The sequence below is a fragment of the Solanum verrucosum genome, unplaced genomic scaffold (assembly GCF_900185275.1).
Source record: "Solanum verrucosum unplaced genomic scaffold, falcon-dt-bn FXZP01000208.1, whole genome shotgun sequence".
Taxonomy (NCBI): domain Eukaryota; kingdom Viridiplantae; phylum Streptophyta; class Magnoliopsida; order Solanales; family Solanaceae; genus Solanum; species Solanum verrucosum.
Genome location: NW_026020329.1, coordinates 2,045,944 through 2,058,733, shown reverse-complemented (window position 1 = coordinate 2,058,733; position 12,790 = coordinate 2,045,944). Strand labels below are relative to the sequence as shown.

Sequence of the window (12,790 nt, the reverse complement as noted above, 5' to 3'; positions counted from 1 at the left end):
GGGAAGCATATCAGAAGTTTTTACCATTAAACGCATAAAAAAATCCTGAATTGGCTATCAAAATCATTTTAAGGTTGCAACCACACGGGTCGTCAAATGAACATGAAATCTGAGCTTCTGAATGTTAAATAAATGGCAGTTCAGATTTCAACCTCAAAATGCATCAAGCACTCTTCTAAGAGTTTAAAGAATAATCTGGTACGGGCAATGCTCTGCTCCCAAGCTTTAACAAGTGTTTCATCGTCCAAGTTGCGCACTATTTGCAGAAATATAATCAAGACTTCACGCTTTTCAATTGTACTCAGATTGTAAAAGACAGGCATCTCATCCAGGATCTGCACACACATAAAAATGTCACAGGCAAAAATCATAGAAAAGATCAACATGTGAACTGGATATTCAAGTGCAAAACGCAAGCTTGAAGCGGATGAAAAAAAACAAGATAATGAATATGCAATAAAAGAGAAAATAACAATATATACAAACAACAAATGAGGACCAAGAATTTCAAAAATCGCAACTGATTGGAATAAATGAAGTAAAAACATGTCAATCAAGCTCAAAAAAATCAACAAAATCATCTGTTCTAGCATCTCAAGCTACATTTAGGACTGGAAATCGACAAGGAGGCCGCTGTGGGAGACCTCAGTCAAAGTGTAACTATTGTAACAAGTTGGGCCATACCCATGATGTGTGCTACTCTTTACATGGTAAACAAAAAGATGTTCATGTTGCTAAGACTGAATCCACTAGTACTCCAACCAATCAATTGTTCTCTTTATCTAAGTAGAATACAATGACTTTCTTGAGTATCAGGCGAGTAAGCACACATCTCCACCAATCTCTTCTGTTGCTCAAACTGGCCATCTTATTGCTTGTTTCTCACGATCCACCATACTTCATCTCTGGGTCATGGACTCGAGTGCTTCCAATCACATTTCTAGTAACAAATATATAATGTTTAGTATTACTCCCTTCCTATTGCTACCTTAGCTAATGGTTCTCAAACCATAACAATTGGAGTAGGTCAAGTCAATTTTTTACCTTTCTTTACTCTAAATAATGTTCTCTTTGTCCCTGGTTGTCCCTTTAGCCTTCCGTCAACGAGTTGTTCGGCTAGAGCCTTAAATTGTTTCATCTCATTCTTTAGTGAATTCTTTGTTATAAGGGCCTAGTATGGCAAGAATGATTGTCTAAGGGTATGAATCAAATGGACCTTATTATTTCAGTCCTCCCAGCTTTGTTACAGTCTATTCAGCCTCCGACTCTCTAGATTTAATACACAAACAATTGGGATACCCTAGTTGATCCAAATTTCAAAAGATGGTACCTAGCTTGTCAAAATTCTCTATTGTAAGACTCTGTTTATTTCAATTGGGGAAGCACATACAAACTACCTTTCTGCGTAGTCTTTAATAAACGTCAAGAGTCTGGTTTTCATTTAGTTTATTATGATATTTGGTCCTAGTAGAGTTAGTTCCACCTTGGGTTAAAAGCATTCTGTTAGTTTCATTGATGATTACTAAACATTGACTTAGATTTTCTTAATGAAAGATCATTCTTAATTATTTTATATATTTCAAACTTTTTGTGTGGAAATACAAAATCAATTTAGTGTTTCCATTCATACTTTTTGTAGTGATAATGCATGTGAATATTTATCATCCCAATTTCAACAATTTTTGTCTTCCCATGAAATTCTTCAGTAGACATCTTGATCTTGTTCTTAAACTGAAGAATATAACGGGATCGCAGAGAGAAAAAATGGGCATATGGTTGACACTTCCGCACACTATTCGTATAGGCACATGTTCCATTGAGCTTTGGGGGATGCAATTTTCATCTTGTTATTTGACTAACCATATGCTTTTTTCTGTTGTTCAAAATCAAGTTTCAAGAGCAATATAGTTTCTTCAATCAACCTTGCTCTCCCTAAAACCATGTGTCTTTGGGAGCACATGTTTTGTTCATAACCTCACTCAGAAAAAGACAAATTGGCTCCTTGTGCTCTTAAATATGTCTTCCTCAATTATTTGAGGGTACAAAAGAGATATCAATGCTACTCATCTGATCTATATCGATACCTTATAACCACTGATGTTACTTTCTTTGAAGGTCAGCCCTACTTTACATCTTCGGCTTAACATCAAGACATTTCAGACGTTTTAATAGTTCCATCTTTTGTGGCTTCTGCCATAATCTATCCCTCTACTCCACCTTATACAACTCCGTCTTCCTCAACTCTACCTCCACCATTTTTGACTTATCATCGTCATGGCACTTCTCATCCGGTCCAAACAATTCACGCCCACCACAGAGTTCCTGCCTGTTGTGGAGTAGTCTACCGTCTACACAAAGTTCTCCCATTGCCACTCCAAAAGGTATTTGGCCTACTTGTAACCCCATCCTATCTATACTTCTTTGAGCTATCATTGTTTGTCCCCAGCTCATTCTACCTTGAGATCATTACTAATTTACTATCATGCAATTCTATTCCCAAGACTACATGTATAGCTCTTTCTTATCCAGGCTGACAACAAGGTTATGATTGGAGAGATGTCTACCTTACACTCTAGTGGCACTTCAGAGCTTGTTCATCTACCACAGGGTATGTCTACATTTAAGGTGTATATGGTATGGAAGAAAATGTTTTCCATGCAAAATATTTTTCTGCACAAGTGTTTTGGAAAACAAGTGGGTTTGTTACTTATTTTCTAATGTTTTGTATGTTATCAATCAAAACATTATAGGGTGGGGTGGGGAGTGGAGTTCGGGGGTGGAGGGGGTTGGGATGGTCACAGAGAGGGGGTGGGGTGGGTGGGGAAGAGATAATGAACTAGCAATGTCACATTATCACTTATGTTACTTATTTTCCTACTTTGATTAAGGAAGTCATTTTCCTCAGTTTTTAATGAACTTTTTTTTCTAGAGAATATTTTGGCCAACCAAACATGGAAAAATGGGAAAATATTTTCTTCCATACCAAACACACTCTTAGTTGCCGTTGAGTATATGCAGTGAAGGTCGGCCCTAAGAATAGATTGATCGCCTAAAGGCACGACTAGTCGCCAAGGGTTTTACACAATTATTTTGTTTTTGACGAAAACATGTTTTATAATGTTTGCTAATCCACCTACTACCATCAATAAACCCTCCTGACTTGACTATGGTGGCACCTTCTCTTATGTAGCTAAGATTGCTTCAGTCCGTCTCTTTTTATTTATAGTAGTTCACCATTTGCCTCTCTACCGATTGGATATTAAAGATGCTATCCATCATGGGAACCTCGAAGATGGGGTGTATATGGAGTAAAATGTCACTCAGGGGCATCTATTAAGTATTAACATGGTGTGCAAACTATGGCGATTACTTTATGGCTTGAGGTAGTTTCCTTGAGCATGGTTTGGACGTCATTTAGGAATGTGACATGGTTTGAAGTGAAGTTGATACTTGGTGATTTACATTGATGACAATCAGCACAAGTAATGATTATGAGAGAATTGCCAAGTTGAAACATCATATTTTTCAGCACTTTTACACTAAGAATTTTGGTCGATTGCACTTCTTGGGAATTGAGGTTGCTCAATCCAAATCAAGAATTGACATTTCATAGAGGAAGTATGCACTTGATATTCTTGAGGAGAGATGGATGACAAATTGCAGGCCAATTAATATTCCAAAAAATCCAAATGTTAAGCTCCTGCCAGGTCAGGGGGAGCCTCCTCTCAGTGATCCCGAAAGATATAGAAGGTTGGTAGGAAAATTGAATTTTAACTGACTTGACATGACATTGCTTTCCCAATCAATTTTGTAAGTTAGTTCTTAGATTCTCCTTGTGACAGTCATTAGAATTCAATTAATCGTATTCTTTGATACATAAAATTTGCTCCAAGAAAAGGACTATTTCACGAAGATAAAGAACATGAGAAAATTATTGGATATACAGATGCAGACTAGGCAAGATTGGGTTCTAGTTTGGGAAAATATGGTGTCTTGGAAAAGTAAGAAAAAATGTGGTTGCTAGATCAAAGGCAGAAGTGGCGACATGTGAACTAATACGGATCAAGCAACTAGGAGTTGAAATTTGGAGAGATTAAATAAATGAAAATTGTGTTTGATAAGGAAGCTGCACTTCACATTGCATCGACTCCCGTGTTTCACAAGAGGACCAAACACATAGAGATATCATTGTCATTTGGTCAGATAGATAGTACTTTCCAGAGACATTGTCACAAAGTTTGTGCGGTCTAATATATTTTCCAAAGTCCCTAGCCGGTCCCAGAACAAGTTATATATGTCACATGCTCGGTAGATATAATTTGTATGCACTAGTTTGAGGGGATGTAAGATACCTTGTGAATATTCAAGGTTATATGTAAATATAGAGGTATCTTAATTTACTCCTATTGTAATTAGGTAGTGATTTTCTTTCCTTTTTTGGAACATGTAAACATAGTTATTTAAACCCCAATAGCTCGAGGGAATAATCAACCTGAGTTTTATCTCAAATTCTCTTTATTCTCACAGCTAGTAAATAAGTTCACCAAACCTTGTAATGTAGAGCATTGTGGAGGTTTTGCAAAGAAATTTCTAACACTTTAAGTATTTTTGAACAACATGCGCGAATAAACAACATTATCAATCAGGGTGAACAAAAGCTTATAAAACATTGCTCAATTAGAATCACGAACCTGGCCAACAAGGGGAAAATATAATTGAGCAATATATAATTTATCCTCTAGTTTTTGGTAGCGGATATCAAACTCGTGCTTACACATGAGGACCACCAAGATTCTTGCCGCCTATAAATATATAAAGTGAAAGTTTAATGTGCAGCTTGAAAGCCTGAGCTAGGCAAGATAATTGCACTGAACTCAACTCCCCACAACGAGCAGAATACTATCTGGAGGAAAATTTTGAATAAATATATCAGCATCCAGCTAAGTACTCACTTTTGCCCTCATTGACAAGTCATCATGATCCCATGTAAGGAAAATCTCTTGAATTAAGATAGATGAAAGATAGTTCCTGCATATAAAAAATATAACATCACAAGTTAAACTGTCGATCAGGCCAAGCGATTAACAAAAAATGGCAGAGCACAGTGAAACATTGCCAGCATTGTCAACAGGCACTGCATGCAAATCAAAATAAGAAGTTTTAACTAAGAAGCATACTGCTACTGCCATTCCATATCGTTGCTTTGGGAAACGAAAAAGCATGAAGCATTAAAGAAAATCAATTTTTTTGGTTGATAAGTAAAAGCATTGAAGAATACTTAAAAAGATTTTCAGAGAAATTCTTTTGTCCATGAAATACTATTAGGTAACATTTTTTATCAGGTAAAGCAACCATATGGAACAGCATTATGGAGGAGCACAATGAAAGGGAAAATGAATTCCATTGAACTGCAAGATCTGAAGTAGGAAATGGAGTGGAAATAGAACTTTTAGAAGCAGAATTCTTGTGTTGCTGCTGTCTATGTTTATCAAGCTATATCGAACATCTTAACACAGCAGATAGCAGTAGTAGTTGAGATTTGCAAAGAGTGGGAGGCATATTTCATGGGACTTGAACTTTCACAGAAAAATCTTTCTCCAACTTGCAAAGGAAAAATGAGAACTCTATGGCAGGTAGTTCCCACATTCCCCAACTTGGATCCCTAGAGCACCAAGAAATGCCTCTTTCCTTTGTTTAGACACAGGAATCCATCCTAACAGTTGAAAATTCGATGAAAAGCAAATTTACTAAACATTAGTCGGAACTTTCATGTGCGAGAATGCAAGAGAGGATACAACTCATTTACTGCTCCATCATCTTATGAATCTAGGTTACGAAGTACATTTTGGAATATATTTGATAATGAAAGAGTAATACCAAGAATCATTAGGGAGCAGCCCTTCAGATGACAGTGCAGAAAGAAACGAATAGAAATGACTCCTCTAGAATTCATGTGAAAAATGCTAAAGAGAAGAAATAGAAGTGTGACTGATGGAGAAATGCTTGTGTAGTTATCAGTGGAAAAGTTTTGTTGTGTACTTGTAGGAGCACAAATGATATACCAATTGTCTAGATGATCGGCTGTTATTGCACAAAGTCATGTGTGCTTGCAATTTTTTACACTCTTCTTGTATTTATATCTAGTACTTGTATGCAAGGTTTCACCATCATATTTCTTATCAATAAAAGATCTTACGGTTATCCGAAAAACGAAAAAGTATTAGGAATCTAGACAATAATTAGAGTTTCTGGAATCTAGTTTGTTGCAATAGGGATTGTTACAACTATGCAACCATTAGACATCTTGCTATCAACATCATTAACCTTTCACATTATGTACCTTTTTCAACGACGACAAGAGCTTGCAAAAATTAGCCCCTATTCAAGGCTTACCCCTGCTTTCTTTTTAACTACATCCATTCACTTGCACTTGCTCTAGCCAGAGGCGATCTAGCATTTAAGTTGTATGGGTTCAACCTTCATAATTTTTAGTATTTGAAATCATTTGTATTTTAAAAATTATGGGTTCCAACCTACTATTTATTGCAATTTTAATAGATTTTTTGTAACACACCAGATTCGAGAAAGGAAAAAAATTCCAGATTTTCAAAAGTTGAAGGTGCCACCGACGGAAGCCAACTACAGTCGACTGACGGCCCGTCAATCAGCTCCGTCGATGGGCCAGTCAACTTTCAGTCTCAGTCGCAAACGACGGTCGACCAGTACGGACCGTCAGTCGACTCACGGCCCGTCAGTCAGCTCCGTCGATGGGCCAGTCAACTTTCAATCCTCAGTAGCGAACGATGGTCGACCAGTACCGACCGTCAGTCAACTCACGGCCCGTCAGTCAGCTCCGTCAGTTACTCCGACAGCAGTTAAGTCGGGGGTTTTTTGATCTTTTCCTATTTCGTTGGACCCTTAATCTATGTCGTTTAGACCCTAAATTATGAGGTTTTAGTCAGTTTAAGCTTAGAAACATAACTAGAACTTACCTAAGTCAAATCATTCACTAAAAACTTAGAGAAATTAGAACGTAGGAGGAGAAAGAAGTCAAGAACCCTAGTTCAAGAACGCAGCAAGGTTACATCAGTTCCAGCCCCGAAATCTAAAGATTTCTCCGTGGAATTCGTCACCAGGTATGTGGGATTTCACTAGTGGGTTCCTTTCGCCCATTAGGTCCCTAGAACTCAGTCAGTTTCTTGATTCTCTTACTATGAACAGACCTAGGGTTTCTAGAATTTCAGCAAATTATCATGAATTACTTATGAATATGTCCCAAATCAGATTATCATGTTTGTACTCAGTTTATTGCATGAATTTCAGAACCCTAGCTATGTATTCCTTTAGTTCTTGAATTACCCATGCTAGGTCAAATATTTCAGTTATTCAGATATGCATGCTCCAGTTTTGAACGCCACATTATCAGTATATTTCAGCATAAACCCTATTTTGAGTTATAAATCTTGAGAAGCTTTTTTTAAGACAACACTTGAGTTTTAAACTGAGTTTTTGAGAAAGAGCTTCTAAAACATGATTAGTATGACAATCAAATAGGTCATTAATGTATGAACAGTACGGTATCTAGATATACCATCAATGTTTATGCAGTATGACTTCCCAAGTCATCAATGATCATAGTATAATATGATTTTGAATTGTTTTCTAAGGAGTTTTCAAGTATGAGTATCTACATGTAAGTATTTTGAGCTATTCAGTATTTCAGTCATAATGTATTCAGTTATACATGCCTCAGTTTATGAATGCATCATTATCAAATTAATTGTTGCATTCTCAGATTGCATGTTCAGTTTTGAGCTATCCATTATATACAGAAACTCAGTCATAATGCGTTAACCACTTAATCTATTAGGAGTAGCATAATACCGAGTTGGACTAGGGTTCAATGTACCCATATAGTCCCAGAACTACGAGCCACGTAGGTGTAAGTCCCCTTTGTGGGCAATATCAGTTAGTGAACACGTCAGTCATGCCTCTATACCTTTGGCCGGGTATATTGGGTCCTCTCGATGGGGCGTATACATCGGACTCCACTTTTAGCTCGTGTGGTTTTATTGTCAGTTATTAGTAGCTCCCACAGTTCACTCAGATTCTATTGCATTGACCTCATTTACAGTACAGTCAGTGTTCAGTTTCAACATGTTATAAATTTGGTCATTACATTCAATTAGCTCAGTATTCAGTATCTATATCATGTTCAGATTCTGCTCTTGCTTTATTGCTCGTTCAGTTATATGTTTATTTCAACTTTATTCTATCTTGCATGCTCAGTACCTTCCAAGTATTGATGCATACTCTGCGCTACATCTTCTCGTGATGTAGGTTCAGCTTCTCAACATCCAGATCACGCTTAGATCGGTTCCCGATCTCCAGTTCAGCAGAATCAGTGGTGAGTCCTCATTCTCCGAGGACAATAGTCATGAGTTTCTTTCAGCATTTTTAGTCCTTTAATTTCAGTTTTGCTAGACTTAGTTGGGGCATGTCCCAACATTTCTAGTCAGTTTAGAGGCTACTTTCAGACATAATTAGATTCAGCTTAGTATTGAGTTAATATTTTCTTTGTATTAAACTCATCAGTTTTCATTCATCTCAGTTATAGTATATGGGTATTCCCCATCATTTCAGACTTACTTTATGATTTAGCTTCCGCATCAGTTATTATTATCTTTAGTATGCTCATGATTATGCCAGCAGGGTTAGCTTGGGGTCACTTGTGATCCTAGGTCCCGTGTCCGCGTCTAGGGGGTAGCCTCAGGGCGTGACATTTTTGCACATTAACTTATCTTCTGCATAGAAAGTACTGGTTCAGATGAACCCGTAGCTATATAGTTGCATCCTCCCCTGGCTCTATCACATGCATCATTTTACTTATAATCAAAGACACGAAATGAATCATCACGAATATAGTTGAATAACATGAGTTAATACCTCCTTTGTTACCTAATTAAAAGGAATTATGCATTTTTAGAAGTCCTTGGAGGATGCGACAAGTGTGTGAACAACCGGAGGAGATACAAACAAGCTTCTTTTGATGAAGTATACAAAACAAGTTTCTCCCACCTGTTGGTTTATAGAGATCCAATTTTCTATAATCTAGTCATACAAGATGAGTATGAGTGATGGATGCTTTTTTTAAAATGACATGTATTGATGGACAAACCTAGGAACCAAGTCAATAAACCCTAGAACAATGGAAAAGGATTTTGGAGAGCAGGATCTTAAGATAATTGTAGGATGATAGAATACATGTAGTGCAAGTATAACTAATAAACTATTGCAAGAGGAGCAAAAGTGAAGTGAGGCAGGACAATAGTTGGTTGTATTCAGTAAAATGTATATTTATCCGGACAACTTTCAATGACTCTTCGAATAGTAATAGTTGGTTGTATTCAGTATCATGGGGAGTCCATATATAACAAAACAAGAAACCTATAAAACTAGTACCCCTGCAATTTAATTAGAAGTAACATAAGCAGAATGAGGAATAGAAAAGACTCGGTTTGTTTTCATCTTTTTCTTTTTTTCACTTTTCACTACAATTGACAAGTAATGTGTGTGGTGTATGAAAAGAGTTGATTCGTGATGGGTAGTTTCTAGAGAAAAGAGTGTTTTAAAGTCACTCAGCATGTTTTTAAAATAATGAAGAACAAAAGATTAGATGGTCAAATGATCAAAGTAAGCAGCATAAGATATCATGGGAAATCTAGATTATATGTTTTCCAAACAATGAATGTAAAAAAGAAATTAAATAAGTTACGAATCTGCTATGTTTACAAATTTGTAAAGCTATTGACACTCTATGCTAGATCTGAGCTCCAATTAGAACTATCGCGTGATGAAATGGAATGGAGAAGAAACTCCATCTTCGAAGGATTTAATATGCAAAAAAGTATATTTATCGAACAACTTACACCTACACTCAAACTTAAGGGACCATCTATGCCATTCACTAGTGCTTTCCATAATAGGAGTTCTTTTGTGGAACAACGCGTAAAACATTATTGGTATAACACAAACAAAAACAAAAGTGGCTTTACCAAGTTATTTCTATAAGGAATTAACTCAATATATAATAAATCTGAACATAAGTCATTTGACCTTGTAGAATAGATGTTTTATATAAAAGGGTAGCGCTATAGCAGAATAAACAAGGTAAACTAACCAGTATTTGAACAAAAAAAGACGGTTGAAAATATTTGAACATTTACCTATCAGAAGGATCTCGTCCAGGCATTTCAACAAAAAGATCGTGATCGCATATAATTTGTAGAAAGGTAAGCTTGCAGTCATGCAGCACCGTTTGACACACTCCAGAGAATTTATCGAGATATAAGGACACCTGTAAAAAAGAGCAATTACAAGGAAGATGCATAATTATTAGAGTGTGGGAAAACAAAAATTAAAAATATTTAATGTAACATCACATAACATAATGATATCAAGAAAATTCTGCTTGGTGCTGAATAAAGCCACAACCACAGCAGAGCTGAAGAAAATGTATGTTTCCCTTTTAAATTAAATACGACCATCGCATTAACATTTTAATGTAAATCATGTTGGTTCAGCATACCGAATCGACATTCTTTCCGTTATTTTTCTTAGTCATGCTAAGAATTCAAAGCAGGAGAGAAGGCCTTCTAGTTAATTGACCTAAAGAAAGATTGCACTGATTGGTACATTCTGGTGAAAAGAAGGAACCACGTTAGCAGTATATAGGTTGAGTGAATTAGGTGTGGATTTGTAGTGTTCAGGTCGACTCAAGCGCCCTAGAGAAACATCTTTTTGAGCCAACCGATCTAAAGGAAAATTGCTCTGACTGGTATGTGCTGGTGAGTGAAAAGAAGAAATCATTTTAGCGGTAGCAGTATGAAGGTTGATAAAACATAAATTCAGTGATATGCACTGCTCTAAATCAGGCCCAAATGTACTTCAAGGGTTCAAATAGCCAACACAACTAGTTTGGACAGATGCTGTTATTATTGTTTTATCAGCCAGCAGTAGTGTTCTGCATCTACCATCAGAAAGCATAGGAAAGATTTGTTGAAGATGGGCAAAAATTAAGCAGTACTCCCTCCGTTTCAATTTGTTTCTCTGGTTTTGACTTGACATAGAGTTTAAGAAAGTAAAGAAGACTTTTGAATCTTGTGGTCTTAAACCAAAATAGGTACAATGTACTAAAATGTCCTTTAATCTTGTAGTCTTAAACATGCCATGTGAAAAGTTGCCAAAAAAGGAAAGAGATTCTTTCTGAAACGGACTAAAATGGAAAGAAAGAAAAAAACTGAACAGAGGAAGTATATGAATATAATATAATACAGAACTTCAATAGGTGTGGGTGGTTTGTTATGATTAAAATAATAATGTGGGAGAGAGAGAGAGAGAGAGAGAGATCAGCAGTAATCATCTTTAGATTAGCTCTAATCCTGGCTGGTTGGATGTGGTTCAAAAGATTTTAAGTTGCTTGGGGAAGACTCTAAATCTCCCACCGTTGTATCGATGACTAAGAGATAAGTAAATGCAGCAGCTCTGCATAAAGGGTCGGACGTTGAACCTAAATTGTTGGAAAGATCAGAAAATCTTGAGAAACACAGTTGTGATGGAAGAAGATTCTCTGAAGTAAAACTACATTAGCAGATGTCTGCTTAGTAGATTTGGAGGTATCACTTGAGAGAGGTCCCAGATTTCTTAACTATGCAAATATTGGGTTAAATACTCTTTGAAAAGTCCAGCAGGAACCAAGGTGGTGGATTATGTCTCAACCATTAACTGGAGAAAAGAGGGCTGACAGGGCTGAGTAATGTAGAATAAGGGTAACAGCAATTAGGGAAGACTAAATCAGAAAGACAAGCAAAAGTTGAGTTTGAAAGCTTACCAGTTCAAAGACCTGACGAGGCTCAATGATGGATAAAAGATCATAACAAAAGAAAGCCAAACTACTATTTAAATGCTTGGCCAGGCTTAGACCTTTCTTGCAGCGTTCATGAACTTCTGTTAAAAGGCAATCATACAACTGAACAACACATCTGAAAACACCTTCTTTCAATTGCATTGGCGGGATATCTTCACCTGTGCACGGAAGGATGAAACAGCTTATCAATATAAAGCCTCAATTTAGTGAATTTCCAAACACAACTATTCGACAGTCAGAAATTTGAAGTTTCAAAAGAAATACTAGGCATCCAAACAGAGTAAATAACAAGTAGTCTAAGACTTCAAAACCTAAATTCTGAATTCGCATGCATGTAATGGAAGCCATGGTTATTAGCTCAAAACAAAGTATAGCAGTGGTGAAGCAAATGCACGCTCATCATTCACAATGGACATAGATGGATGATTGGATTCGACTACCTGATTACATCCTTAGATGAATTGATTAGACTATCATGTAGAAGAGACACATGTAACAAGGTGCGACCAAAACTACCAACTTGGTAAACATTTTCATTTTTCATCGAGCATTATACTAAAACATCCCATTCCAAGAAAAAATTTGTCATATAGTAAGAAGATATTCCCCTACTACAAGTCTACAACCCTTCATCACTCGAAAAAACCCATCGAATAAATGGAAAACCTAAAAGTGGAGACACAAGTTCTTGTTCATCACTTCACCTACCACGCACCCCAAGTTTTAACTCAACATCCATCTTTTATCAATTAGATTTACAAAAACTCCAAGTAAAATCATCATTTATGTTAGAATAGGAAACAAGAGGGGGTTACACAAGTGAAAGTTCCAATATGTTCATATGATGATTTAGAACTTTGTTGG

The 12,790-nt window shown here is 36.5% G+C and overlaps 1 protein-coding gene and 1 long non-coding RNA gene across 3 annotated transcripts in view; one reads left to right on the top strand and one right to left on the bottom strand.

Annotated features, from left to right (window-relative positions):
* LOC125836077 (uncharacterized) overlaps positions 1-12,790 on the top strand; it is a 405,731-nt gene that overhangs the window by 157,769 nt on the left and 235,172 nt on the right. The gene's annotated exons all lie outside the window — the stretch shown is intronic.
* Positions 1-12,790, bottom strand: part of LOC125836062 (guanine nucleotide exchange factor SPIKE 1) — a 57,206-nt gene that overhangs the window by 6,302 nt on the left and 38,114 nt on the right. The window contains exons 20-24 of the mRNA XM_049515146.1: positions 11,891-12,084; positions 10,227-10,357; positions 4,953-5,028; positions 4,692-4,802; positions 153-335 (exon numbers count right to left, since the gene is read on the bottom strand). Coding sequence (XP_049371103.1) covers positions 153-335; positions 4,692-4,802; positions 4,953-5,028; positions 10,227-10,357; positions 11,891-12,084 — 695 coding nt within the window. The remainder of the gene's footprint in view (positions 1-152; positions 336-4,691; positions 4,803-4,952; positions 5,029-10,226; positions 10,358-11,890; positions 12,085-12,790) is intronic.